Source organism: Gossypium raimondii, chromosome 10 (genome assembly GCF_025698545.1).
Source record: "Gossypium raimondii isolate GPD5lz chromosome 10, ASM2569854v1, whole genome shotgun sequence".
Lineage (NCBI taxonomy): Eukaryota > Viridiplantae > Streptophyta > Magnoliopsida > Malvales > Malvaceae > Gossypium > Gossypium raimondii.
In genome coordinates, this window is record NC_068574.1 from 52,633,491 (window position 1) to 52,660,371 (window position 26,881).

General features: G+C 32.6%; 3 protein-coding genes and 1 pseudogene across 3 annotated transcripts; 1 reads left to right on the forward strand and 3 right to left on the reverse strand.

Moving 5' to 3' along the window:
• Positions 1–526: 526 nt before the first annotated feature.
• On the reverse strand, positions 527–976 carry LOC105775586 (putative lipid-binding protein AIR1). The gene has a single exon (XM_012598089.2). The coding sequence runs from the start codon at positions 974–976 to the stop codon at positions 527–529; it is 450 nt and encodes a 149-aa protein (XP_012453543.2).
• Positions 977–3,250: 2,274 nt separating this feature from the next.
• On the forward strand, positions 3,251–5,592 carry LOC128033999 (NAD(P)H-quinone oxidoreductase subunit H, chloroplastic-like; annotated as a pseudogene).
• A 3,280-nt stretch (positions 5,593–8,872) lies between these two features.
• On the reverse strand, positions 8,873–9,588 carry LOC105776781 (putative lipid-binding protein AIR1). Its single transcript, XM_012599691.2, has one exon. The coding sequence runs from the start codon at positions 9,547–9,549 to the stop codon at positions 9,103–9,105; it is 447 nt and encodes a 148-aa protein (XP_012455145.1). The 5' UTR covers positions 9,550–9,588; the 3' UTR covers positions 8,873–9,102.
• A 7,235-nt stretch (positions 9,589–16,823) lies between these two features.
• On the reverse strand, positions 16,824–17,270 carry LOC128034000 (14 kDa proline-rich protein DC2.15-like). Its single transcript, XM_052622513.1, has one exon. The coding sequence runs from the start codon at positions 17,268–17,270 to the stop codon at positions 16,824–16,826; it is 447 nt and encodes a 148-aa protein (XP_052478473.1).
• Between the last annotated feature and the right edge of the window lie 9,611 nt (positions 17,271–26,881).

Consider the following 26,881-nt stretch of genomic DNA (forward strand, 5'->3'; position numbering starts at 1 on the left):
TTGTTGAGTTTTTTTTTTTAAGTGTGTCACTTTCAAGAGGGTTAAAATCACTATTTATATAATATGGTTACTGTTCACGGATATGGCATCGTAGATACCTCATGCATCCTAGCACATACCCTACTTTGGGACTAACACATGTTTTCAAGATGTGGGTTTGTTTGCATGGTTTTGCGAATCCACATCGTTCGAACTTATAAAAGAATGCAAACACTTCACGTGCGAACTTAAGGTGTGGGTCAAGATCAAATCAGGTACTCAGGTGTTGGGTCGGTAATGGCGAATTCCATAATAAAACTTATAGCATTGTCATTCATAAATATCTTGTTCTATTAATTAGAAATGGATTGTTATAAAAAAATATATTAAAACAATAAGTAAAGAAATTATTACAAGAGATGAAAGGGAAAGGTTGAAGAGCCTTTCCTTTATGCAAAAACTGATAAGAAATGAATCAGCGAGACAACCCAACAACCACTCAGTACATCGAAGAATAATAAAAGAGAATCGCTGTGAATGACGATATTTATGGAGCGCAAATATATTCGGTAGCCACTCTTCTTCCACAGTTATTGAGTAAGCGACTCAATGAAATAGGAAGGTTGAGTTTAATGTCTAACACATTAGCTCTAATGGCAGTGCAAAGACAAACCGCAGCTTCAAGATCAGCTAACCCATGGATCAAACTACAGCATGGTTGGGTTGGTACGTTGCCGAGGTTGAGATTCGCCAAACCACCCAACAGATTAAGACATACACCAAGATTCAATGGATTACAAGTACCATAGTAGTTATGAGTGCTACCATCGTTAGGAAACTTGTATCCAGGACGGATTACAACAGGGTTCCGAGATTTTGTCGGATAAAAAGAACCGTTTGAATTATTATCGACGTTATAAGAGCTAACTAAAGCAAAAAAAAAGAAAAGGTTAAGAGAGAAAAATAGAGCAGTTGATGCCTTAACGTCTGAAGCCATTTTTTCAGTAGAAAATTATTTGATTTCACTGAGAAAATGGACTGTTTTGATGAGAGAAATCTAAAAATTGCTTATTGGCTGCCTCAGACGATGAAGGTGGTGAAATGATCAAAGATGAGCTTTTAAAGCTAGAAAATGGAAGTCACTAAGTCACATGTTTTGGAGAATTTGGATACTTTAAGGTATGGTTTCGTTGGCTCTATTTATGGAATCTCCCACGTCTAATTATAATTGTTTCTTTTTTCTAATTGCAAATATGGAATAAGCCAAAGTTTTAAATTTTAATTACGAATCATAATTTATATTTATTTACGTTGATGAGTTGGTCAGTGTGAGATTGTAATCATTCAGTTAAATTATTAAATTATTATTAAGTTTATAAAAAAGTTATAAAATGATCATTAAATTATCGGAAAGTTTTTATTTATGTCATTAGATTGTTAAAATTGTCATTGTATGATAATCTATATTCACACTGCCTGCACCAATTGAAAACTTTTTTTCTCCTTCTCTTGTACAATTCAATTTTTTTTCATGAAACAACTTTGAACGTTAAAAATTGGAGAACCAAAATCCAAACAGTTTTTTCCGTTGATCTCCAACACTAACTGTCTGATCAATTTAGATTTAAGGTATGTTATTCTACTCGTTGATGGGTACTGATCCACCATACTAATTGTTAAATCGTTGGTTGAAGCTCACTTGCTGGATTTTTTTAAGAAAAAAACCTTAATAACTTAGTGACTTAAATAAAAATTTTAATTATGTATAATAATATACTTATTTACGAACCAAAATCCAAGCAACTGATGAATTGATCTCTAGTACTGACAAATTGATGATTATCAATTAGATTTAAATATTTATTTTATACTATATATTTATTTCTATTGTGTAAATAAATTAAAATTAATAATTTCTAAGCAAATTTTATATATAAATATATATAAAAACTATTACAAATGTATTACTTAATAAATTATATAAATAATATATATGTCAAAATTCAAACATGTAACAATACAAACTCATAAATTTAACAAACAAAGCAAAATACTAAAACCTTAACAAGGTTTTGTATGTTTTTTACAAAAGAAGTTTTAACGGAGATAAAAGAAAAGTTGCAAATGTTAAAAGATTCAAACTTTACACATAATAAACATCACTTTTAAAGATGATTTTATGAAAACATTGATATAAGTTCCAAATTCCAACCAAGCTTAAGTAATGAATTTGTGTTTTATTATGGAACAATGAAATGAAAATCCCATAAAAAATAAAGCATTGCTATTGTTGGGGATCGACTTGTATAAATAACAAGATAACAAAAGTGAAGAAGAACAAATGCAAATATTTTACGTGAAAAACCCTCAAAGAGGAAAAAATAGGAAACTAATTAAATTAAAGTTCTTTCTTTGGCCCAATTATCGATTAGTAGATTTAGATTGTATGAATCAATATTGGTTTAATACTAATACCGGCAGTCGTTTCAATATGATAAGGATCCGTATGCATCCGCGTCTAAAAATTTGTTAATGGTACATTTTCCCTATATTATGTATGTATCGTGCCGGGCATATGAAAACAAATAGATGGTCACAAGGATTGTCTTACATTTTATTCTGATACACGATACTAATTTAATGACATACATATCAATTAGATCGACAAATGAATCAACAAAATCCTATTTGAACTCTCAAATTTTCTCTTTTGTAGAAATCTCTCACTCTTTTGTATCCCTATACGAATCAAATCAAAATCCAGGTTGATTAATTTTATTTGAAAAAAAATGATAAAGTTCATAATGAACTTAAAATCACCGTGTATATAAAAATGACCGTATTATTATTACTTATTAGTAAAATTCACATTCAAAAAAGCAGGAAATTTTTGGTTTTATGGTACAAAATTCATTCATCCCAGTTATTTTTCAAGAAAAAAAGAGAAGAAAACAGGGGATCTATTGAATTTCAAATAGTTAGTTTCACCAATAAGATACGAAGACTTACTTCACATTTGGAATTGCACAAAAAAGACTATTTATCTCAGAGAAGTCTACGTAAAATTCTAGGAAAACGTCAACGACTGCTATCTTATTTATCAAAGACAAATAAAATATGTTCTAAAGAATTAATTGGTGGGTTGGATATTCAAGAATAAAGAAATGGTTAATTTGCAAATTTTGAATTAGTCGATTTATTAGATTTTCATTTTGATGTACTTAGTTTTCTTTTTCAACAATTCATGTAAGAATGAATCGAGGAAAAACTTATGAATCTATCAGCTACAGAAAAAAGACCTTATAATAGTCAATATGGGGCCTCACCACCCATCAATGCATGGTGTTCTTAGTCTCATTGTTACTCTAGATGGTGAAGATGTTGTTGACTGTGAATCACAATTAGGTTATTACACAGAGGAATGGAAAAAATTGTGGAAAACCAAACAATTATACAATATTTATTAGATTTTAATATATCAAATATATCAAATTTAACTCATTTTCGTAACATATAGGGATTAGGCAACCATACAAATTTTATCAATTGTTATTTGGGCACATTAGACAGGATTGAAGAATGCCCATAGAAAAATATGGAAATTTGTCATAAGGAAGCTTTAAGGAGAATGGGGAATTTCGGACTTATAGAAAATATTGTGGATGCTCCTAACCGTTGTGGGGGCGTGCACCAAAATAATGAAATTATTAAACAATATGAAAACACAGTTTTAACTGTAAACATATAAGGTAGAGCTGTAATATGGAAATTTTTAGAATGAATATAGAACATTTTAAGCATCGGATTCGAGAGATTATTAAAATTAGTAAATAGTGGTATCAAATTAATTATTCCAAAATAATTATTAACCTAATCAATTCACAAATTAGTAGTATCAAAGAACATTGTATTTCATGCAAACTAATAAATATTAGTTCAATCAATTTACTAATTGTTAATTAAGCTAATACACTATTTTAATTGAGTTGCTTATTTCTACTAATTAGGATTATTCTCTTGGTCTCCTCCTACGTAAGAGTTATCACATAAGTTGTCCTCGTCACATTTTATGTCAAATCATTATAGGATAAATTTTTCTTTTGATTTCATTTGTTTAAATATTCTTCTAGATTCGTCAATTCTAGTATTTTAAAATTTTCAGTTATCCTAAACCTACCAATTGAGTGTTTGCTTAAATTATAAGCATAATGTTCTTTTTAACATACATAGCCACACGCATGGTTATTTGTTAGTGAATTAAATTATTAAATTTTTAAAATAAATAGTTTCATAAGTTTTATATTTTTGAAAATTAGGAATTTAGTCAATGTATTTATATTTTATGAAATTTATTTTCTCTACTTTTAAGATTTTAAATTTAAAGTCCAATTGTTAACACCGTTTTTTTGTTAAAATTGTTGTTATAATATATTACAAATAAAAAAATACATACTTGGCAGCTATGTAATTAAATGAATGACTTTGTAATTAACTTGAATTTAATAAAAATAATAATAGTATTAACAATTAAATATGAATTTTAAAATCTGAAAAGTATAGACACTAAATTCTTAATTTTCAAAAAATATTATTAATTTTGGGTTTAAACTCTAGATAAAAATAAAAACATTATAATATAAAAAATATGAATATGAATATGAAAATAATTATTAAACTTGACATGCCACGCCACGTCTGCTTGTATATATCTTTGGTAATCATTAGCAATATTTAGTTAGGCCTTTGAGTTCAACAGATTTTTGAATCAGATCTAAGTAAGAATAATAACGGTAATTTAAAAAAAATTCGAAATCATAAATTTTCATTTTGATGTACTTATTTTCCTTTTCAACAATTCATGTAAGAATAAATTGAGGAAAAACCTATGAATCTATCAGCTACAATAAAAAGACCTTATAATAGTCAATATGTGGCCTCACCACCCATCAATGCATGGTGTTTTTCGTCACTTTGGATGGTGAAGATATTGTTGACTGTGAATCAATATTAGGTTATTTACACAGAAGAATGAAAAAAATTGCGGAAAACCAAACAATTATATAATATTTGCCTTATGTAACGCGTTGGGACTATTCAGCCACTACGTTCACAAAAGCAATAACCGTAAATGGACCAGAACAATTAGGGAATATTCAAGTCCCTAAAAGGGCCAACTATATCAGAGTATTTATGTTGGAGTTGAGTCGTATAACTTCTCATCAATTACGGCTTGGACCTGTTATGGTAGTTATTGGTGCACAGACCCCCCCCATTTTATCTATAGTTTCAGAGAAAGAGAATTAGTATATGATCTATTTGAAGCTGCCACCGATATGAGAATGATGCATAATTATTTTCGTACCGGAGGAGTGGCGACCTGTCTACCTTATGGCTGAATAGATAAATGTTTTGATTTCTGTGATTTTTTTTAATAGGAATTGTTGAATATCAAAAACTTATTACGCGAAATCCTACTTTTTAGAACGAGTTAAAGGGATAGGCGTTATTGGTGGAGAAGAAGCAATAAATTGGGGTTTATCTGGCCCAATGCTACGAGCATCTAGAATCAAATGGGATCTTCGGAAAGTTGATCATTATGAGTGGGGCAAATGAGGTTTGTCCCTTTTCACTAAATGAGTAAACAAACGATAGTGCAATATGTAGAAGATGACCTAAACGTACAACCTATACATTACCTAAAACCACAAATACAAATCTCAAAACCTCAAAGGGCAAACTGATAAACAAAACCCTAAATCTCATAAGGCACTCACAAAAGGGTATAAAATACTCTCCATAATTAACACAAAACTCATATGCGTTTACATCTTGTCACCCCAAAAAAAAGCCATTTTTTGCATTTCAAAACAAGGATACAAGGCCCTTTTAAATATGTTAAGATTAGAGTTCTAATCATATTAAAATATCCCTGGAATAATCAGAGTTTAACTAAGAAAAGATAGCATAGTTTAACTGGAAGAAGAATACGAGGCACACCCCACAAATCTCCATCTTGACTAGTATTTATCACACCTTTTTTTTTCCATTCCCCATCATGGGCCTAACTCTAATTTTGGAGAATGTCAACTAAGGCTAAAATATACTCAAACTTCTAAACTAAAAGACTTTTAGTCTTTAAATCAAAATTGTATAATGCAACAAGGGTCAGTAACACCCTCTACCTAACAGCAGCCCTTTGTGACTAACCTTGCCTGGAAACATTCTGCAAACCATTCAAGTCTTAAAGACCAAAAGGAGATTAGATTCTTTTCTAAATCAGGCGCATGTCTAACATCTGACACGACCCCACCTTCAACCTAATTATGTGTGGAGAATAACAAATCATCAATATTGTCCTTGGCCATATCAGCTACTTCTATAATTATCTGAAACTGCTAGAAACTGAAATTTGTCGTCTATCAAACTTCTCGATATCCAAAAATGTTGTTGTGCCACCGAGCAAGGCAATCTGCAAAAGCTGAACAGTAGCTCTGATGACAATTTGTTGGAGATTAACCCGTATAAACAACGAGATAATAAAAGTGAAGAAAAACGAACGCAAATATTTTACATGAAAAACCCTCAAAGAGGGAAAATTCACGGGCAAAGGAGGTATCACCTTTTCACTAAATGAGTAAACAAACGAGAGTAAAATATGGAGAAGATAACCTAAATGCACAACCTGTACATTACCCAAAACCCCGAATAGAAAGCTCAAAATCCCAAAGAGAAAATCGGTAAACAAAACCCTAAATCTCATAAAACACTCATAGAAAGTGTATAAAATAGTTTCCATAATTATCACAAACCTCTCACCAAAACTCATATGCGGTTACGTCTTCTCGCCCCCAAAGAAAAGCCCATTTTTTTTATTGGTATCTCAAAATAAGGATACAAAATGCCTTTAAAGAGGCTAAATTTAGAGTTCTAATCATATTAAAATATGCATGGAACAATCAAAATTTAACTGACAAAAGGTAACAAATTTTAACTTGGAGAAGAATACAAGACACACCCGATGGCTACATAAATTTATATTTATTAATCAATAGTTTTATAATTATATAGATATACTAAATATGTATACTAAAATTTATATAATTTTCTTTTAAAAATATATTTCAAATTATTTAGTAATATAATAAAGAAGGGTTATTGAATACAGATGCAAACAATACAATCCAACAAAAAAAAAATGAAAATTCAATAAACAATAAAAAGTAAAGAGTGGTCAAACATTGTTGAAGAACTATATCTAAGGGCTACAAATGTATTGAGTAGCAACGTTTCTTCCACACTTATTGAGTAAGAGGCTCAATTAAATAGGAAGGTTGATGTTAATGCCTAACGCATTAACTCTAACGGCAGTGCAAAGGCAAATTGCAGCTTCAAGATCAACAAATCCTTCAATCAAGCTGCGACATGATTTTGTAGGTACGTTTCTGAGATTAACATCCACCAAACTCAACAGCTTAAAACACATCGAGATTTAGGGGATTGCATGTATTGAACCGTCCTTGGTTATTTGAGTACACATCTCGAGGATGAATAAAAACAGTGTTTTTAGAATCTTTTGAATCATTATTGATATTATAAGAGCTGACTAAAGCAAAGAAGAGAAGGCCATTTTTCAAAAGGAATTTGTTTGAAGTGGTTGAGAGAAAGCCAAAAGTTGTGACGAAGTGAGGAAAGGGTTTATATAGAAAAAAGGGATGAACATAAAAACTAAGTAACTGAGAGGCACTAAGTGAAATTAATTGGGATACAGAAATATTTGATTGCTGGCAAAGACTGGAATTTCCCCTCTGTATGATGGTTATTCGAATCCAATAGGCCAATTTTTAAATAATAACATGAGCACAACGTTGTCACTATCATAACTACAATTAATTTAGCACTTTGCAAATATCATGTCACCAGCACACACCAAAAGACAGTACATATTGCAAATTTGTACCTTTGGGTATCTTTAATATTAATTAAAGATTAAAAAAAAAACTCTAATAATTAGGCTCACACGCTGCTAAAATTCAATTAACTCAGAAAGGTTTAAGTCGTTAAATCAATAGGAGTTGAGTTAAATTTGAGTTTTCTTTACTTGAAACGAGAATTTATTTTAAATGTAAAATGCCTTTCTGATTATTTTAAATAAATTATTTTTAATATAAATGCGTTGCATGTGATTTTATACTTTTAATTTTTAATTAATTAATTTTTGAATAACGTATTTTTAATTATTATTACCTATCATTGATAATGATGATTTATCTTAATTTTTAAATAATATATCAATTTGAAACTATATAAAAAAATAAATTATAATATTCACTTTTCCCAAACTCCCTTTTCCATCCAAAAAAATGCTCCCCTGATTTCCAATAAGTCATTTACTTTTCAAAACATTTTTACTCGGACGTTTGATTCCCAGGGAGAAAAACACTATCTTCCTCACAAAGCTTCAGTTGGGTTCTCTGATCCATTCGTCTTCCAGCGTTTTAATTGCATGACTTGGTACTGCACCATCCAGGTAAAACCCTTTCCTTTTCTTCAAATTCTCAGTGGCTATAATATGTACCAAAGCGTTTGCTGTGCGATGGACATGCTGAAATTTTATAGATTTGAACTCGCTTAGTAGAGTCTTAATGTTGTGGATAATGGAACATATTTCTGATTTATCTCTGGATTTTTAAGTTTATTTCTTGCTTCACACAACATTAAAAATTGTACCCACATTTTCTAAAGATATTATTTTATTCTAATTTTTTCAAAACATATTCGCTGTGCCAAATTTAATTTATATCAAGAAAAGATCAAATTCGTATAAATTATTATAAGGAAATACTATAATTTATAACCTCCATTAATTATCTCATAGCATTATAATTGATTGGGATTTTCATAGACATCTTATTTTATTACTTAGAAAATGCATCCTTATTACAAAAATAAATTAAGACAAGAAGTAAAGAAATTATTACAAGAGCTGAAAGGGGAAGGTTGAAGAGCCTTTCCTTTATGAAAAAACAACAATTCGAGAACTGCTATGAAATGAATCAAAGATAGAGAATCTAACAAACAATCGATAAAAGAATAATCAAAGAAAATTTTCTAAAACGACAATATTTATGGAGCGCAAATGTATTCAGTAGCCACCCTTCTTCCACAGTTATTGAGTAAGAGACTCAATGAGATAGGAAGGTTGAGTTTAATGTCTAACACATTAGCTCGGACAGCAGTGCAAAGGCAAACCGCAGCTTCAAGATCAGCCAACCCATGGATCAAACTGCAGCATGGTTGGGTTGGTACGTTGCCGAGGTTGAGATTCACCAAACCACCCAACAGATTAACACACACACCAAGGTTCAATGGATTACAAGTACCATAATAGCTTTGAGCGCTACCATCGTTGGGAAACTTGTATCCGGGACGGATAACAACAGGGTTCCGAGATTTTGTGGGGTAAGAAGAACCATTAGGATTATTATCAACATTGTAAGAGCTTACTAAAGCAAAAAAGAAAAGGTTAACAGAGAAGAAAAGAGCAGTTGATAACTTAACCTTTGAAGCCATTTTTCCAATAGAGAATAATTTGATTTCACTGAGAAAATGGACTGCTTCCTACGATGAAGGTGATGAAGTGATCAAAGGGTTTTTATAGAACACAAAGATGAGGTTTGAAACTAGAAAATGAAAGCCACTAAGTCATATCATTTGGAGAATTTGGATATTTTAAGATATGTTTTCGTTGGCTTTGATTAAGAAATCTCCCAGATCTATGAATGAGTTGTTATTATAATTATATATCGTAATCCCAAGTATGGGACCAAGCCGCAATTTTAAATTTTAATTATGAATCATAATTTATATATTTACACTAGTACAACCTTGCTATGATTACTTGCAAATAAAAATGTTCATGAACCAGGTTATTCATTCAAACTCGAAGGTGCACCTAAAATTTTGAGAGGATTTAGACAAAAGTATTAGGTTCGAAATTGAGATTGGATGAAAAATTGGTTCATTTAAAATATGAACCGAGTTTGGACAAGAGCTACATGGGCTACCACACAACCATGTGACAGGCCGTGTCGATTTCGCGAATTGCACTCCGAACAGTGGAAAAACGTGATTTTTAGGGTTTTTCGAGCATTCTGAGAACTATATATGACAAAAATAAGAAGATAGTTGTGAGCCGTCATAGAATATTCAAGAAAACAACTCGAAAAACAACATTGAAGCTGATTCTAAAGTAATTTTCCGTCAAGATTGAAGATTCCTAGTTGATTTCTTAAGAGATTATCATGAGTTTCTTTATTTCTTTTGGTTATACTGTCTCTGGGATATTTTTATTTTCAAGCATGAACTAATTTTCTAAATACCTAGGGGGAGATGAACCCCATGATGAATTCTATCGTTTGATTTTTATTTTAAGCAATAAATACTTGGATCTTGTTATTAATTATGTGTGATTGATTCTTGGTTTGATATTTCTAAATTATTGATCCATATTTGATGTACTTAAATCAGAGGAGGAATAGACACTGCTTAACAGTAGATCTTGAGTAATTTAGTAGAATTGCATGCAATCCTAAAAATAGGACGACATAAATCTATCGAATTAGAGTCAAATCTAATAGGGGACTCCATAAATCGAGTTAATGCGATAGTAGGGGTTTTAATTAGAAAGAAATTTCAATTAATCAACCTAGAGTCAGTTGCTCTACTCTCGAAAGAGTTATTAGCATAGTTTAGGGATGTTGTAATACCTTGATTAATTTAAGCCTGTTTTTGTGAAATTTAACAATTATGTATATGTTTCAGTGGTTAAGTGTTTTGGGTGTGTGTATGAGGTCTTGGGTTCAAGTCTCACATCTAATAATTTTGCTATTTTAGATCCAAACCTTACCCTTGTTGAGTGGGCTTATATAAAACTGTCTGTTAATCTATATTAGAATAAGCTTGCTGGTTTGAGTGGTAAGGGGTTGTTGTGTTGGAGTTCTTGTGTTTGAATCCTTGTGTGAACATGGATGTTAAAATTTTTGCTCGGTTGTTTGGTCGAGTTTCGGCATAGCTAAAATTCTGAGGTAGTTGAGATTGAGTGTTGGTGGGGAGTTGGGATTGTAATCAATTTGTTAATTTTATTTCCTGTTTTTCAATTTTTCTTCCTATTCTTTACCATTTTCATCTTCCTCTTCCTTTCCGATGATTTTGTTTTTCATCTTTTTATCTGCTGTCGTAATTTCGCATCTCGATATTTTGGTGTTCTTTGTGCATTTTTGGTAAGTGTGGTTATGTTTTGGTTAGTGAATCATTGGTTGATAGGGTTCGTTATTGTTGCTTAGGAGAAGATCAAGGGGCTGGGGGCTTCCAATTGGTGCTATAGTTGTACGAAATCACCATTGCCCATTCGAAGGTAAAGGTTTTGATTCAATAAAGGATTGTCTATTTCAATGTAGTTACGGTTTAGTTTCAATTTAAGCGACTAATTCGGCAATTTATTGGTCAATTTTAGGTGTTGTGTGGCTCGGGAGTGTTTTCGCATAAAAAACGATCCAGGTGTGTTCCCAAAACGCAGAAAATTGGGTTTCGGCAAAAGCCAAAAAAGTGTTCTGTCGATGCCACACGGTTGTGTGCCTGGCCGTGTTGTAGGCTGTGTTCAAGACACGGTCGTGTGTCTGACGAAGGTGCGGCCGTGCTCAAGACACGACCGTGCGATGGTTGAGTGTGGCCGTGTGGGCCACACGGGCTAGGCCATATTGGGCGTATGAGCCTACACGGGCATGTGGGTTTTGGGCCAGGCCTTGTGGACCACGCGGGCAAGGCCAATCTGGGCGTGTGGGCCGCACAGCATGTAGGCCCAAAATTCTAAAATTTTCCCTAAGATTGCACGGGTCGTTCCAATTGACTGTGGACCTACCGTAGAGTCGCTAAAGGCTAACCAAACTCTAAATTATGTGATCTGATATTCTGGTAGTATGCTTTGAGTAGGACACCGTTATGCATGTCTGATTATTCTGTTATATATATGTATATGTTATCTGTACGCAAGCATGTTAAGCATGATATTTCTGTATCTGGATATTGTATTTATGACCGGGGTGAGAATCGTATATGTGGAGGAAGTAATCTGTACAGCGACCTGTCACCTATATTCTGGCAGCTTGGCTGCATATTATTTGTTCTGTGTTGCATGTGTAAGGTCTTTCTTGTCACATTCAGGTGGGCAAGGACCTATTTTGAGCCAAAAACAGAGATTTAACCAGACAAAGGTTGCTTTTATCTATCGGCTTTTCCAGTTTTTTGAAAATCATCAAATTTCGTCTAAAAAGCCACAGCCTTCCTGCCAGTATTAATTCCAGATCCTCCTCTTCTTCAAATTCAATCATGAACAAGTTTTGACCAGAAATTTTGATCTCAAATTTCTTTTTTGTTTTCCAGATACTCTTCAATTGGGCTCGAAACCTATCTGGATTGTAGGTTTTCATTGTCCATACAATCCCTAAAAGAGTCAGCTTTCCATTGGGGACCACCAGGGAGCTTTTGACAGTCAAATGTACCGATTCTTCTTCCAGGAGAGAGATATCATCCCTCGCCATAGCTATCTTTGTCACCGCCCTACTCAAGACCCAACCACAGCAGACTTATTTCTTTGGGAGACTATGAGAGAGCACTCTTGACTTTTTTTTTGCTACATAAAAGAAATTCTTAAAACATGAAAGAATTGTTTAAATTTTGAAAAAAATTCACTTTTTTAAAGATATTATTTTATTCCAATTTTTTTCAAAACATATTAGCTGTGCCAATTTTAATTTATATCAAGAAAAAGATCAAATTTGTATAAATTGTTATAAGAAAATACTATAATTTATAATCTCCATTAATTATCTCATAGCATTACAATTGATTGGGATTTTCATAGACATCTTAATTTATTACTTGGAAAATGCATCCTTATTACACAAATAAATTAAGACAAGTAAAGAAATTATTACAGGAGATGAAAGAAATTATTACAGGAGATGAAAGAAATTATTACAGGAGATGAAAGGGAAAGGTTGAAGAGTCTTTCCTTTATGAAAAAACAACAATTCGAGAACTGCTATGAAATGAATCAAAGAGAGAATCCATCAAACAATCGATAAAAGAATAATCAAAGACAATTTTCTAAAACGACAATATTTATGGAGCGCAAATGTATTCAGTAGCCACCCTTCTTCCACAATTATTGAGTAAGAGACTCAATGAAATAGGAAGGTTGAGTTTAATGTCCAAGACATTAGCTCGGACAGCAGTGCAAAGGCAAACCGCAGCTTCAAGATCAGCCAACCCATGGATCAAACTGCAGCATGGTTGGGTTGGTACGTTGCCGAGGTCGAGATTCACCAAACCACCCAACAGATTAACACACACACCCAAGGTTCAATGGATTACAAGTACCATAATAACTTTGAGCGCTACCATCGTTGGGAAACTTGTATCCGGGACGGATAACAACAGGGTTCCGAGATTTTGTGGGGGTAAGAAGAACCATTAGGATTATTATCAACATTGTAAGAGCTTACTAAAGCAAAAAAGAAAAGGTTAAGAGAGAAGAAAAGAGCAGTCGATGACTTAACCTTTGAAGCCATTTTTCCAATAGAGAATAATTTGATTTCACTGAGAAAATGGACTGCTTCTTACGATGAAGGTGATGAAGTGATCAAAGGGTTTTTATAGAACACAAAGATGAGGTTTGAAACTAGAAAATGAAAGGCACTAAGTCATATAATTTGGAGAATTTGGATACATTAAGATATGTTTTCGTTGGCTTTGATTAAGAAATATCCCAGATCTATGAATGAGTCGTTATTATAATTATATATCGTAATCCCAACCAAGGACCAAGCCGAAGTTTTAAATTTTAATTATGAATCATAATTTATATATTTACATGAGTAAAACGCTGCTATGGTTATTTGTCAAGTTATTTATCCAAACTTGAAAGTGCATCTAAAATTTTGAAAGAATTTAAACAAAAGTATTAAGTTCAAAATTGAGGTTAGACGAAAAATAAATTCATTTAAAATATGGATCGAATTTGGGCAAGAGCTAGACGGGCTGCCAAACCACCATGTGGTGAAATCTAAAAATTAATTATTGACGGCCTCAGACGATGAAGTTGGTGAAACGATCAAAGGGTTTTTATAGAACAAAAAGATGAGCTTTTAAAGATAGAAAATGGAAGTCACTAAGTCATATTATTTGAAGAATTTGGATACTTTAAGATATGGTTTCGTTGGCTCTAATTATGGAATCTCCCACGTCTACAAATGAGTTGATATTATTATCATTTTTTTTCTAATTGCGAATATGGTTTAAATTTTATTTATTAATCATAATTTATATTTATTTACGTTGATGAGTTGGTTTATTCATTATCTTGAAATGATGTTACAAATTGAGTGCAAGATTTTTATTATTCAGATCATGTGGCCAGGTTGTGTGACAGATTCCAGGTCGTGTGGTTTAGAGGCATCGTCGTGTGGTCAAACTATATACAGTTCGAATACAGGGTCACATAGTCATGTTATCAGGCCGTTTGCAATTCGAAATTAGGTCACATGGCCTGTGACCATGTGGGAAAACTTGCACAAAAACTAAATAAGTTACATGGCCGTTTGGGGTGACCGTGTGTGGTACACGGCATGTGACAACCCGTGTCCCATGTCGTGTGCACCTAAAATGACTTTCAAAACAAGACAAATCATCACTCATTTCTTAGGTACCAAGCCAAACCAATTTCAACCAATTTCACACCTTCAAAACACATTCAAACATGCTTAAAACATACCAAAACAGTCAACCTAAGTGTCTAACCAATTTGCCCTCATTAGCATCACATTTCATACACCAAACCAAATTCACATTCAAAGATCACAAGCCCTTATGTTATACACATGCCAAACATATCAGTTTGTCCACTCTATTCACATACAATTTTACCATATCTCAACCATTTTCAAGAAGTATAAACCAAATAACCAAAAGCGCACACACACACACATATATATATATATATATATATATATATATATATATAAACATATACAAGCCAAAACTAAAATATATATACACATCCACAAGTATGCTTTAAACAAAATTTAAACAACATCATAGCAAAATAACTTAAAAGCTTATAGTACATACCATTTATAACCCAACATCAAAATAACCAAAACTTCTACCGAGATAAAGAACGAATAGTGTGTGTGCTTTGACTTGAACTTCCAATCAATCAATATTTTTATGATCTACAAGGAAAGAAAATAATTAACGTAAGCAACTAGTGCTTAGTAAGCTCCTATAATGTAAACTTTAACTTACAAACATGTTTATATTCAAACCATTCATGCATAAATTCATTCATTAGCTCATGAGCATATATTCAAACCTCATAAGGTTAGTAAGTATAAGAATGAAATATACAATTCCAACATATCATGGAACATGTAATAATAAACCTATCAAGTACACATTTCATCCATCACATATCCCATAAGCATAACTTTTCCATTTCAAGTGTTCATAACAACATTTTCCAATTCACATGTCAAGATCATATAACATTTCATATATATATATATATATATATATACATTCGTTTAAACATTTACCACCCATTGAACCAAATGAAATAACATCGAATACTCGGAAAAATGCTCACACAAGCTGTGACTGTAATTGTATATGCTCACACGAACTATAAAATGGGTCTACTCACACGAGTTGTGGGCCAGGATGTTAGGCTACACGATGCTACTCACACGAGCTGTGGAGAATCCGCAACAAATGCAGGATATCAACCATTGCTAGGACATCCATGATCAGCACCCGAAACTGTAAATAACCCTTAATGATAACATATATCATTCAATTTAACCATATGTAACATGAATAATCAATAAAATGTTACCAAGAGCATCATTTAATGAGTTTAAACAGTATACCAACTTACCTAAACAAAGATGGTTACGAATACAAGGCCAACGACTAATCTGTTAATTTAGCTTTTCCACTATTCGAGTTCAATTGATTCATTTCTTGATCTAAATAATACTTTTACTCAATTAATTATAGGTGTATAAGGTTTTTATTTATTTAAAATGTAAGTTGCCAATTTACAAAAGAAGTATCAACATTTTTTTTAGAATGTTATTTTCGTCCATTTTTTTTTTTTTGAAGCATCTTGTTTTAGCCTTATATTGATGTAGCGGTGGTGTACAAATTTTAGTTTATATATGGTGAAAAAATAAAGAAAATACTATAATTTATAATTTCTGTGACTAAACTTGTTGAGTGTTTTTTTGAGTGTGTCACTTTCAAGAGGGTTAAAATCACTATTTATATAATATGGTTACTGTTCACAGATGCGCCATCGTAGGTACCTCATGCATCCTAACACGTATCTTACTCTAGGACTAGCACGTGTTTTCAAGATGTGGGTTGCATGGTTTTGCGAATCACATCGTTCGAACTCATAAAAGAATGCAAATACTTCACATGCGAACTTAAGATGTGGGTCAAGATCAAATCAAGTACTTAGGTATTGGGTCGGTAATCGCAAGTTCCATAACAAAACTTATAGCATTGTAATTCATAAATATCTTGTTCTATTAATTAGGAATGCATTGCTATAAAAAAATATTAAAACAATAAGTAAAGAAATTATTACAAGAGATGAAAGGGAAAGGTTGAAGAGCCTTTCCTTTATGCAAAAACTAATAAGAAATGAATCAGCGAGACAACCCAACAACCACTCAGTACATCGAAGAATAATAAAAGAGAATCGCTGTGAATGACGATATTTAAGGAGCGCAAATATATTCGGTAGCGACTCTTCTTCCACAATTATTGAGTAAGAGACTCAATGAAATAGGAAGGTTGAGTTTGATGTCTAACACATTAGCTCTAATGGCAGTGCAAAGACAAACCGCAGCTTCAAGATCAGCTAACCCATGGATCAAACTACAGCATGGTTGGGTTGGTACGTTGCCGAGGTTGAGATTCGCCAAACCACCCAACAGATTAAGACATACACCAAGATTCAATGGATTACAAGTACCATAGTAGTTATGAGTGCTACCATCGTTAGGAAACTTGTATCCAGGACGGATTACAACAGGGTTCCGAGATTTTGTCGGATAAAAAGAACCGTTTGAATTATTATCGACGTTATAAGAGCTAACTAAAGCAAAAAAGAAAAGGTTAAGAGAGAAAAATAGAGCAGTTGATGCCTTAACTTTTGAAGCCATTTTTCCAGTAGAAAATTATTTGATTTCACTGAGAAAATGGACTGTTTTGATGAAAGAAATCTAAAAATTGCTTATTGACTGCCTCAGATGATGAAGGTGGTGAAATGATCAAAGGGTTTTTATAGAACGCAAAGATGAGCTTTTAAAGCTAGAAAATGGAAGTCACTAAGTCACATGTTTTGGAGAATTTGGATACTTTAAGGTATGGTTTCGTTGGCTCTAATTATGGAATCTCCCACGTCTAATTATCATTATTTCTTTTCTCTATTTGCAAATATGGGAATAAGCCAAAGTTTTAAATTTTAATTACGAATCTTAATTTATATTTATTTACGTTGATGAGTTGGTGAGTGTGAGATTGTAATCATTCAGGTAAACTATTAAATTATTATTAAGTTTACAAAAAATTATAAAATGATGATTAAATTATTAGAAAGTTTTTTATTTATGTCATTGGATGTAAGGTATGTTATTCTACTCGTTGATAGATATTGATCCACCATATCAATTGTCAAATCGTTGGTTTGAGCTCACTTGCCAAAACTAATTTTTTAAACAAAAACCTTAATGACTTAGTGACTTAAATAAAAATTTTAATTATGTATAATAATTTATATTTATTTGCGAACCAAAATCTAAACAACTGACGAATTGATCTTCGATATTGACAAATTGGTGATTATTCACAAATTTAATTTCTTCTAACTGATTTTTAGGACGTGATAAGTGACAAAGAAAATCAAAAGTTGTGATGAAGTGAGGAAAGGGTTTATATAGAAAGAAGGGATGAACATAAAAACTAAGTAAATGAGAGGCACTAAGTGAAATTAATTGGGATACAGAAATATTTGATTTGCTGGCAAAGAATGGAATTTCCCCTCTGTATGAAGATTATTCGAATCCAATAGGCCAATTTTTAAATAATAACATGAGCACAACGTTGTCACTATCATAACTACAATTAATTTAGTACTTTGCATTGCAAATATCATGTCACCAGCTCACAGCAAAAGACAGTACATATTGCAAATTTGTAGCTTTAATATTAATTAAAGATTAAAAACACTCTAATAATTAGTCTCACAAGTTGCTCAAATTTAATTAACTTAAATACTTAAGTCGTTAAAACATAAACCAATAAGAGTTGAGCTAAATTCGAGTTTTCCTTACTTGAAACCACAAATTATGTATCAATAGGTAAAATGCCTTTGTGATTATTTTAAATAAATTATTTCTAATGTAAGTAGGTTTCATGTGATTTTATACGTTTAATTTTAATTAATTAATTGTTGAATAACTTATTTTTAATTATTGTTACCTATTATTGATAATGATGATTTCTCTTAATTATTAAAAAATATATATGTCGAAATCTTTTTTTTTTGAAAAACGGGGTTGACTTGGATTTTGAAAAAAAAAATGGGAGTCGCCACCAATCTTTTATTGAGGTGTGATTGGATCACCTAAAAACGACTTTGGTCTACGAGTTTTAGAGAAACGGGTTCGGGAGTCAGTTACGTACGATGAAGGATTAGCACCCTCGTAACACCCAAAAATTGGTACCAAGTTGATTAATTAATGTCTTAATATCGAGAGTTGAAAAAAATATTGATTCTTAATTAAATCAAGTTATTCATCAAGACTCTCCCATTTTGAAGAAAACAAACGTCACATCCAATGCGTTAGGGCACAACATTTTAGTTCTTCAAGAACGAGTTTGTCCTCAAAAGATTTGTGTTATAAAATTTAAGAGAATATTTAAATGTTTAAAATTTATAAAGGAATCGCAGCCCAATACATTAGGGCACAATTTCTTAAAATCTCAAACATTGAATATTTCATTTATTAATTTTAAAAATACTTGTCTCGAGAAGTCAACACGTCACATCCAATGCATTAGGACACAGCATGTTGAATTCTCGACAACAAGTTTTTCATTTTATTTTTGATTAAAGAGCAATTCTTGATCGTTAGATTTAACGAAGAAAATTGGAACCTAATACGTTAGGGCTCAATTTTATTGAAAATCCTAAATACGAGTATTATCTCTATTTTGAAAATTTTCTATTTTTTAAAATCGAGTAAAAAGATGATGTAATGTTAGATTGAATGCATGTATAAATTCGCTTTAACAAATAATGATAATGAATACAACAATGACATAGAAATAATATAAACAAATAATAATCGAAACTAATATACATAAGAAAGAAAATAATCAATGACATGCAAAGTGTTGAATAAACGAGCAAGATAAAATAATGTAAATGAAAGCACAAAATAATAAACAAATGAAACAAACAAACAAAAAATATAAAGAATAAAAGGGTACATAATATACATTGAAATTATGAAGAAAAAACATATGAAATTTTGGATTATAAACTTATATAAACAAAAGTCATAATGCATTTAAGAAAATAAATAAAAATAAATAAGTATATATATAAATTATAAAATATGTGTTAAAAATATAAGTATGTATTTAAGCATTTTGAAAATAAAAAAACATAGGTATATATATATAAATATAAATATATTTATTAGAAAATATATATATATGTACACATAAAATATATTAAAATAATTAAATAATATCTACATTATCAAAATTAATTAAATAATAAAAATAAACATGTGTACATGAGAAAAGTATTAATTAGAAAAAATAAATATGTGCATAAGGAAACAATAAATGTACATATATATATAGATTTTAAAAAAATAATTTCATAAAAAAATAATAATTACATTATTTAATTAATTAAAAAAATAAATCGAATTGCAGATAACAAATATGGGGCAAATCCGCAAATAAGTGAAGGTAAAAGGACTAAATTAAACACGCAAATTACATAGAGGGGCTGGATGGGAAATTTTCCCTTCTCCTCTAAAACGGCATCGTTCAAAGAGGACTAAATTGAAATTAAAAATAAATTAAAGGGATAAATTTTAAAAATAAAAAAACTTAATTGTAAAAACATTAAGAGGCGGAGGGGCTAAAAGCGCAATTTCCCCTCCGCATAAAACACGGGCGGATCGGGTCGGGTACCCAAAACGACGCCGTTTTGGGCGTCTGGGGGCCTCTCCAAAACGGTATCGTTTTGGTACCCTATATAAGCCACTAACTTCCCAAAATAAATCATTTTAAACCCTTTTTAAAAAAAAATAAAACCTTTTTAAAAAATCCTCTCCCATTAATGAGTCTGGCTAGGGGCTCGAGTATCGGTCTCCGGCGACGGCACCGCCGTCTACGGTGGCCGAAAAAGGGGAAAACCTCAGATCCGGTCTTTTCGACCCTTCCAAACCTGGATCCGAGTTCAAAACCCTCAAAAGGTTAGCAGAAATGCCTCAAAAACCCAAAACCCTTTCGGTTTTCGGCCGTCTATCCTCGAAGGCGACTTCCTCTGCCGTCCACGGCGATTGGGACTCGAATACAGGTTGTTTCACTTCCTTTTGTATTTATATTTATTTGTATGCAAAAAAACAGTAAACTAAAGTAAGGAGAAAAAAATATAGACTTTTGGATCGATTTCTATTCTTTCAATATTGAATTCTCTTTTTGTATTTGCTGTGAAAATAATTCTTTGTTCTTATTGATTTCCCCTCCTCTTATTTACAATATTTGAGTGTGCCTTTATAGTAAATAATGAAAGAAAAATAAGGTAAGAAATCTCTCTAGTATCTGTTTCATTCACGATCTTCTGATTTTCTTGCCATATATTGTTCATTGTTTTTCTTGCCGTGCAGGTATGAATTTGAAGATGCGGGCTAGGTGGCTGCGTGAGGAGTGCGAGGCGGTCGTGCGGTGCGCCCTAGGGTTCCATCTGCTCCCAGAGCATTGATTTGGGCTAGGGTTTGATTTGGGCATCCGTTTTGCCTGGGCTTGGGCCATATAGGCCGATTGTAATTTGGGCCTTTTACCCGGGCAAAATCAGGTATTTACAATATAAATTTGAAATTATAAAAGAAAATAAATTATAATATTAATTTTTTTTAAAAAAAAGATAAAGCAACATGTAACAATTATAATAACAATTCATGATAAATACAAAAGATATTCACAATAAAAAATACAATATTATGAGTGCTTGCTTCACACAACAATACAATAAATTATTATAAGAAAATACTATAATTTATAATCTCCATTAATTATCTCATAGCATTATAATTGATTGGGATTTTCATAAATATCTTATTTTATTACTTAGAAAATGCATCAAGTAAAGAAATTATTACAAGAGATGAAAGGGAAAGGTTGAAGAGCCTTTCCTTTATGAAAAAAACAACAATTCGAGAACTGTTATGAAATGAATCAAAGAGAGAATCCAACAAACAATCGATAAAAGAATAATCAAAGAAAATTTTCTAAAACGACAATATTTATGGAGCGCAAATGTATTCAGTAGCCACCCTTCTTCCACAGTTATTAAGAGACTCAATGAAATAGGAAGGTTGAGTTTAATGTCCAAGACATTAGCTCGGACAGCTGTGCAAAGGCAAACCGCAACTTTAAGATCAGCCAACCCATGGATCAAACTGCAGCATGGTTGGGTTGGTACGTTTTCGAGGTCGAGATTCACCAAACTTGATACGAGCCAAGGAGGTGACACTCAAGGGGTTGTTTTTCCTAGTGGTCCAATCACTCGAAGCAAGGCACGACAAGTAAAATCAAAGATGAATGCTTTTGTCCAAGATTTTGTTGCTACAAATTTAATTCATCATGGTCATGACGTTGACAAATACGAGAATGCAATTCACTGGACCAATCTTGGAATAGTGAAAGCCCATAAATTGGTGGATTAATCTTTTATATATCTTATTATTATTATTTACTTAATTCTCATTGGTTGGGACACATCACTTATGAGTTTTAAGTAATTTTATTGGCTAGGTTAATATTTATTTATTTTTTTAGATAATTCTAAAGAGTTTTATTAGGATTCAATTATTTATTTTCTTAGATAATTTTAAAGAGTTTTATTAGGGTTCAATTACTCTTGTCTTTTGGCTATAAATAGGCTTGCTTTCTACACATTGAAGGAGGAATAAAAAAAAGTATTTGTTTTCTTTCAAATTTGTGTGAGGCAAATTTTTGAGAGTAGAGTGATTCTTCTCTTGCTATTTAGTTTGGAGTTTGTTTCTTTCGAGGGTATTTCGGAGTTACAAATATTCAAATTTCTTTCCTGTTCATCAATGTTTCTAGCAGTTTTTCTTCTAGGGGTTTCGTAGGGAGCCACTCAATCATTGGCGTTTTTGGTTACAAGTTAACCAAGGGTTCTATAGGGTAAATCTATTTTTTTATTACTATTATTTAACTAATTTTATTTATTCTCATTGTTTATTTCTAATTTGTGTTTCTCTTGTGTCTAGATCCGGGATTCCGCATCAGTTGGTATCAGTTTCAGGCCATTCGGTGTTATTTTTGAAGCTAAAATCATATCTGAAATGAGTCAAAATATCAAAAACACTTTTCATCGGTTTCGTCAATTTTTTTCATCGGTTTCATCGATTTTTTTTAAAAAAGTAGTTAAGAAAAAAAAGCAAAAAGCGCAAAAAAAAGTTGAGAAAAATCGTAAAAAAAAAAAGCAAACAGCGCAAAAAAAAAGTTGTCTACCTCTCATACGTAGGTTTCTTCTTTTCCTATTATTATTTTTATTTTTATTTTTTCCAAAATTGAATTTTTTTCCCTTCTTTTCTTGACTCAAGTATAATTAAAGCTTCAATTTTTTTTGAAAATCTTAAGACACCGAACGTTTCTGATTTTTGTTTTTTTAAAATTGGGTAGAGTTTTCTTAAGTTTTCTTCTTATTAAAGCTTTTCTTTGACTCTAGAGTTAGGGATCGTTGCAGGTTTACGTTTTTTTTTTTGTTTCTCTTACGCTTTCTAACACTTTGTTTCTTCTTGTGTTAGCAGATATTAAAGGCACGCACAATTCCTTCATCCGTGTAGCCTCCATTACAAATTGCCTCGTCAAGTTTATTGGCCTCTTAGAGCAATTAGGGTCTTCATTGTTTCTTTGAAGTTTGCACCTCCGTTATTTGATCTTGATTAGTAACCCTCTCCAAACATATTTACAAGTTTTGAATCATTCAGAGAGTTATTCTTTTGAGAGCTAACGAGTGAGGTTATTATTATTTTTTCTTTCTTGTTCCTGTTTGTTTGATCTTTCACAGATACCATGCCGCTCACTAGATCCCAAACTAGTAAAAATGAAGAGGATGAACAAAAAAGAGAGAACGATCCTTTGGTCGAGTTGTTACAAAAAGCGATGAAAAAGTTGCAAACTCAATTCGAACATCGCATGACCCAGATGTTACAAGAGCAAAGGGAGTATCTTAATACAAAACTTACAACTCAAGAGAGATACATTGCCGATAATTACAAGAAGTTGAACGAAGCCTTTATAAGCCGATCAAATTCGCGAGATCAAACTTTTAAACGAAGGGAGGACCATGTTTTTGATGATGACTTTGAGTCCGAGTATGTACCTAGAGAAAGGGTGGAACGAAACAATGACACCCCCAAACCAAAATTTCCTTCTTTCTCAGGGAAGAATGATCCTGATGCTTACCTTGATTGGGAGGAAAAGATGGAAGCAGTCTTTGCTTGTTAAAATTACTCTGATGAGAAAAAGGTAACATCTGTTGTCATTGAGTTCATTGATTATGCACTAACATGGTGGAATCAATTATGTAAAAGCAGGATTCTTTATAGAGAGCAACCTGTTACTACTTGGGTTGAAATGAAGCGCATCTTGCGAAAATGGTTTGTTCCACCATACTATTATCGAGAACTCCATCAAAGACTCCAACATCTTGCTCAAGGAGATAGATCTGTGGATGACTACTACAAAGAGATGGAGACTATTTAGATTAGAGTCAATCTTGTTGAAGAGGCTGAGGTAACTATGGCTAGATTCCTTGCCGGCCTAAAGCCTGAGATTGCAAATCGAGTTGAGTTACAACACTACATGGATGTTGAAGAGATGCTTCAAACCGCACTCAACATTGAAAAGCAATTATGAAAGAAAGGGACACCGAGGGGTGCTAGTTCAGTTTCTAATCCTGCTTGGAGAGAAAATTGGCAAAAACAAGATGATAGATTGTGGAATGGGAGAGATGCACGGTTCAAGCCAAATGAGCCTAGAACTTACTCCAAAGATAGAGGTATGCCTAATTCATTTAAAGGTTCTACTTCTACTAATCAAGCTCCATCTTCTTCTTCTACTTCTCCTAGTGCCATTAAGCAGCCAAAAGATATTACCTGCTTCAAATGCCAAGGAATGGGTCACTATGCTCGAGAATGCCCTAATAAAAAGTCATTGGTGATTCGAGAAGATGGCGAGGTTGATTTTGAGTCTGATAACGAATTTGAGATGCCTCCTTTGGAAGATGCTGATGATGTGCATGCTCATGATGAGTATGAAGAATACTTAGAGTATGGTGAGAAAGCACTTGTTGCTCGAAGGGCTTTAAATGTCCAGTTTAAAGAGGAAGGGCGCGAACAAAGGGATAACATTTTCCACACGAGATGTTTGATTGGTGGACAACTTAGTTCATTGATCATCGATAGTGGAAGTTGCACCAATGTGGCGAGTTCTTCCCTTATTGAGAAACTTGGCCTACCTTGTGTGAAGCATCCAAGGCCATACCGCTTGCAATGGCTGAATGATAGTGGGGAGGTAAAAGTATCTAAACAATGCTTAGTTTCATTTTCCATTGGTAGATACTCTGATGAAGTTTTGTGTGATGTTGTTCCAATGCAAGCTGGGCACATATTACTTGGACGGCCATGGCAGTTTGATCGACGAGTAAATCATGATGGTTTCCTTAACCAATACACATTTGTCTTCCTTGGAAAGAAGTTTACTTTGGCTCCACTTCCTCCTCAAGAAGTCTACAATGATCAACTCAAACTTGCTAATGAGATGGGTAAGGGAAGTGAGGTAAAATCATTGAAAAAGGCTGAGAGTAAAGAGACCCTTAGTGTTAAAAGCCAACTTAAAGGCCCAACATTGGTGAGTGATTGCACACACAAGTCACGAGATGAGAGAGTGAGTTTATTCGCTAGGTTTCGAGATATCAAATTTTCTCTTTGTATAAAACAAACATTTGTAATTATTAGGTTTAGGGAAAACTTTGTTTTGACTAACCCTAATACACAATTGCCTAGTTGTTTTGTTGATCTTTTACAGGATTTTAAGGATGTATTTCCTTTTGAAATGCCTAAGGGATTACCTCCTTTACGAGGGATTGAACATCAAATTGACTTTGTGCCTGGTTCGAGTATTCCGAATAGACCAATCTATCGAAGCAATCCTGAAGAAACTAAGGAGTTGCAAAGGCAAGTTGAAGATCTCTTAGAGAAAGGGTTGATTCGTGAGAGTCTAAGCCCTTGTGCGGTCCCTGTACTTCTCGTCCCAAAAAAAGATGATTCTTGGAGAATGTGTGTTGATTGTCGTGCTGTCAACAAGATTACGGTAAAGTATCGACATCCAATTTCTCGATTAGATGATATGTTGGATGAGCTTAATGGTGCATGCATTTTCTCTAAAATTGACTTAAAAAGTGGTTACCATCAAATAAGAATGAAACAAGGTGATGAATGGAAAACTGCTTTTAAGACTAAGTATGGCCTGTATGAGTGGTTAGTCATGCCATTTGGCTTAACTAATGCTCCTAGCACATTCATGAGATTAATGAACCACATACTTAGACCTTTTTTAGGAAAATTTGTCGTTGTGTATTTTGATGACATACTGATTTATAGTAAAACTTTGAATGATCATGTTGGGCATGTTAAATTAGTATTGGATATGTTAAGGCATGAACGACTCTTTGCTAATATTGAAAAATGCACATTTTGTATGGATAAGCTTGTTTTTTTTTTGGTTTTGTGATAAGTTCTACAGGAATCCATGTGGATGAGGAGAAGGTAAAGGCAATTAAAGAATGGCCTATCCCTAAAACTGTTTCTGAGGTAAGGTCTTTCCTTGGGTTAGCCGGTTTCTACCGCAGGTTTGTTTGCAACTTTTCCACAATTGCTTCGCCTTTGACTGCACTTATTAAAAAGGATGTATCTTTTCATTAGACATATAAGCAAGAATTAGCATTTAATGAACTTAAAGATAAATTGTGTAATGCTCCTATTCTTGTTTTACCTAATTTTGAAAAGACCTTTGAGATGGAATGTGATGCTTCTGGTGTAGGTATAGGTGCCGTCCTCATGCAAGATAGTAAACCACTAGCCTACTTTAGTGAGAAACTTGGTGGAGCACATTTGAACTATTCGACCTATGATAAAGAGTTGTATGCCTTGGTAAGGGCATTAGAAGTTTGGCAACATTACCTTTTACCAAAGGAGTTTGTGATTCACACTGACTATGAATCACTTAAGCACTTAAAGGGATAAGGTGAACAAGCGACATGCTAGGTGGGTTGAATTCATTGAATCTTTTTCTTATGTTATAAGGTATAAGAAAGGTAAAGATAATATTGTGGCTGATGCTCTATCAAGGGGGTACACTTTACTTAGTACATTGCATACTAAGTTATTAGGTTTTGAGTATCTCAAAGATTTATATGCCACTGATTCTGATTTTGCAA

Bases quoted from the DNA above. Each gene is read 5' to 3' on its own strand.
- LOC105775586 (XM_012598089.2), bottom strand. From the start codon at position 976: ATGGCTTCAGACGTTAAGGCATCAACTGCTCTATTTTTCTCTCTTAAC.
- LOC105776781 (XM_012599691.2), bottom strand. From the start codon at position 9,549: ATGGCTTCAAAGGTTAAGTTATCAACTGCTCTTTTCTTCTCTGTTAAC.
- LOC128034000 (XM_052622513.1), bottom strand. From the start codon at position 17,270: ATGGCTTCAAAAGTTAAGGCATCAACTGCTCTATTTTTCTCTCTTAAC.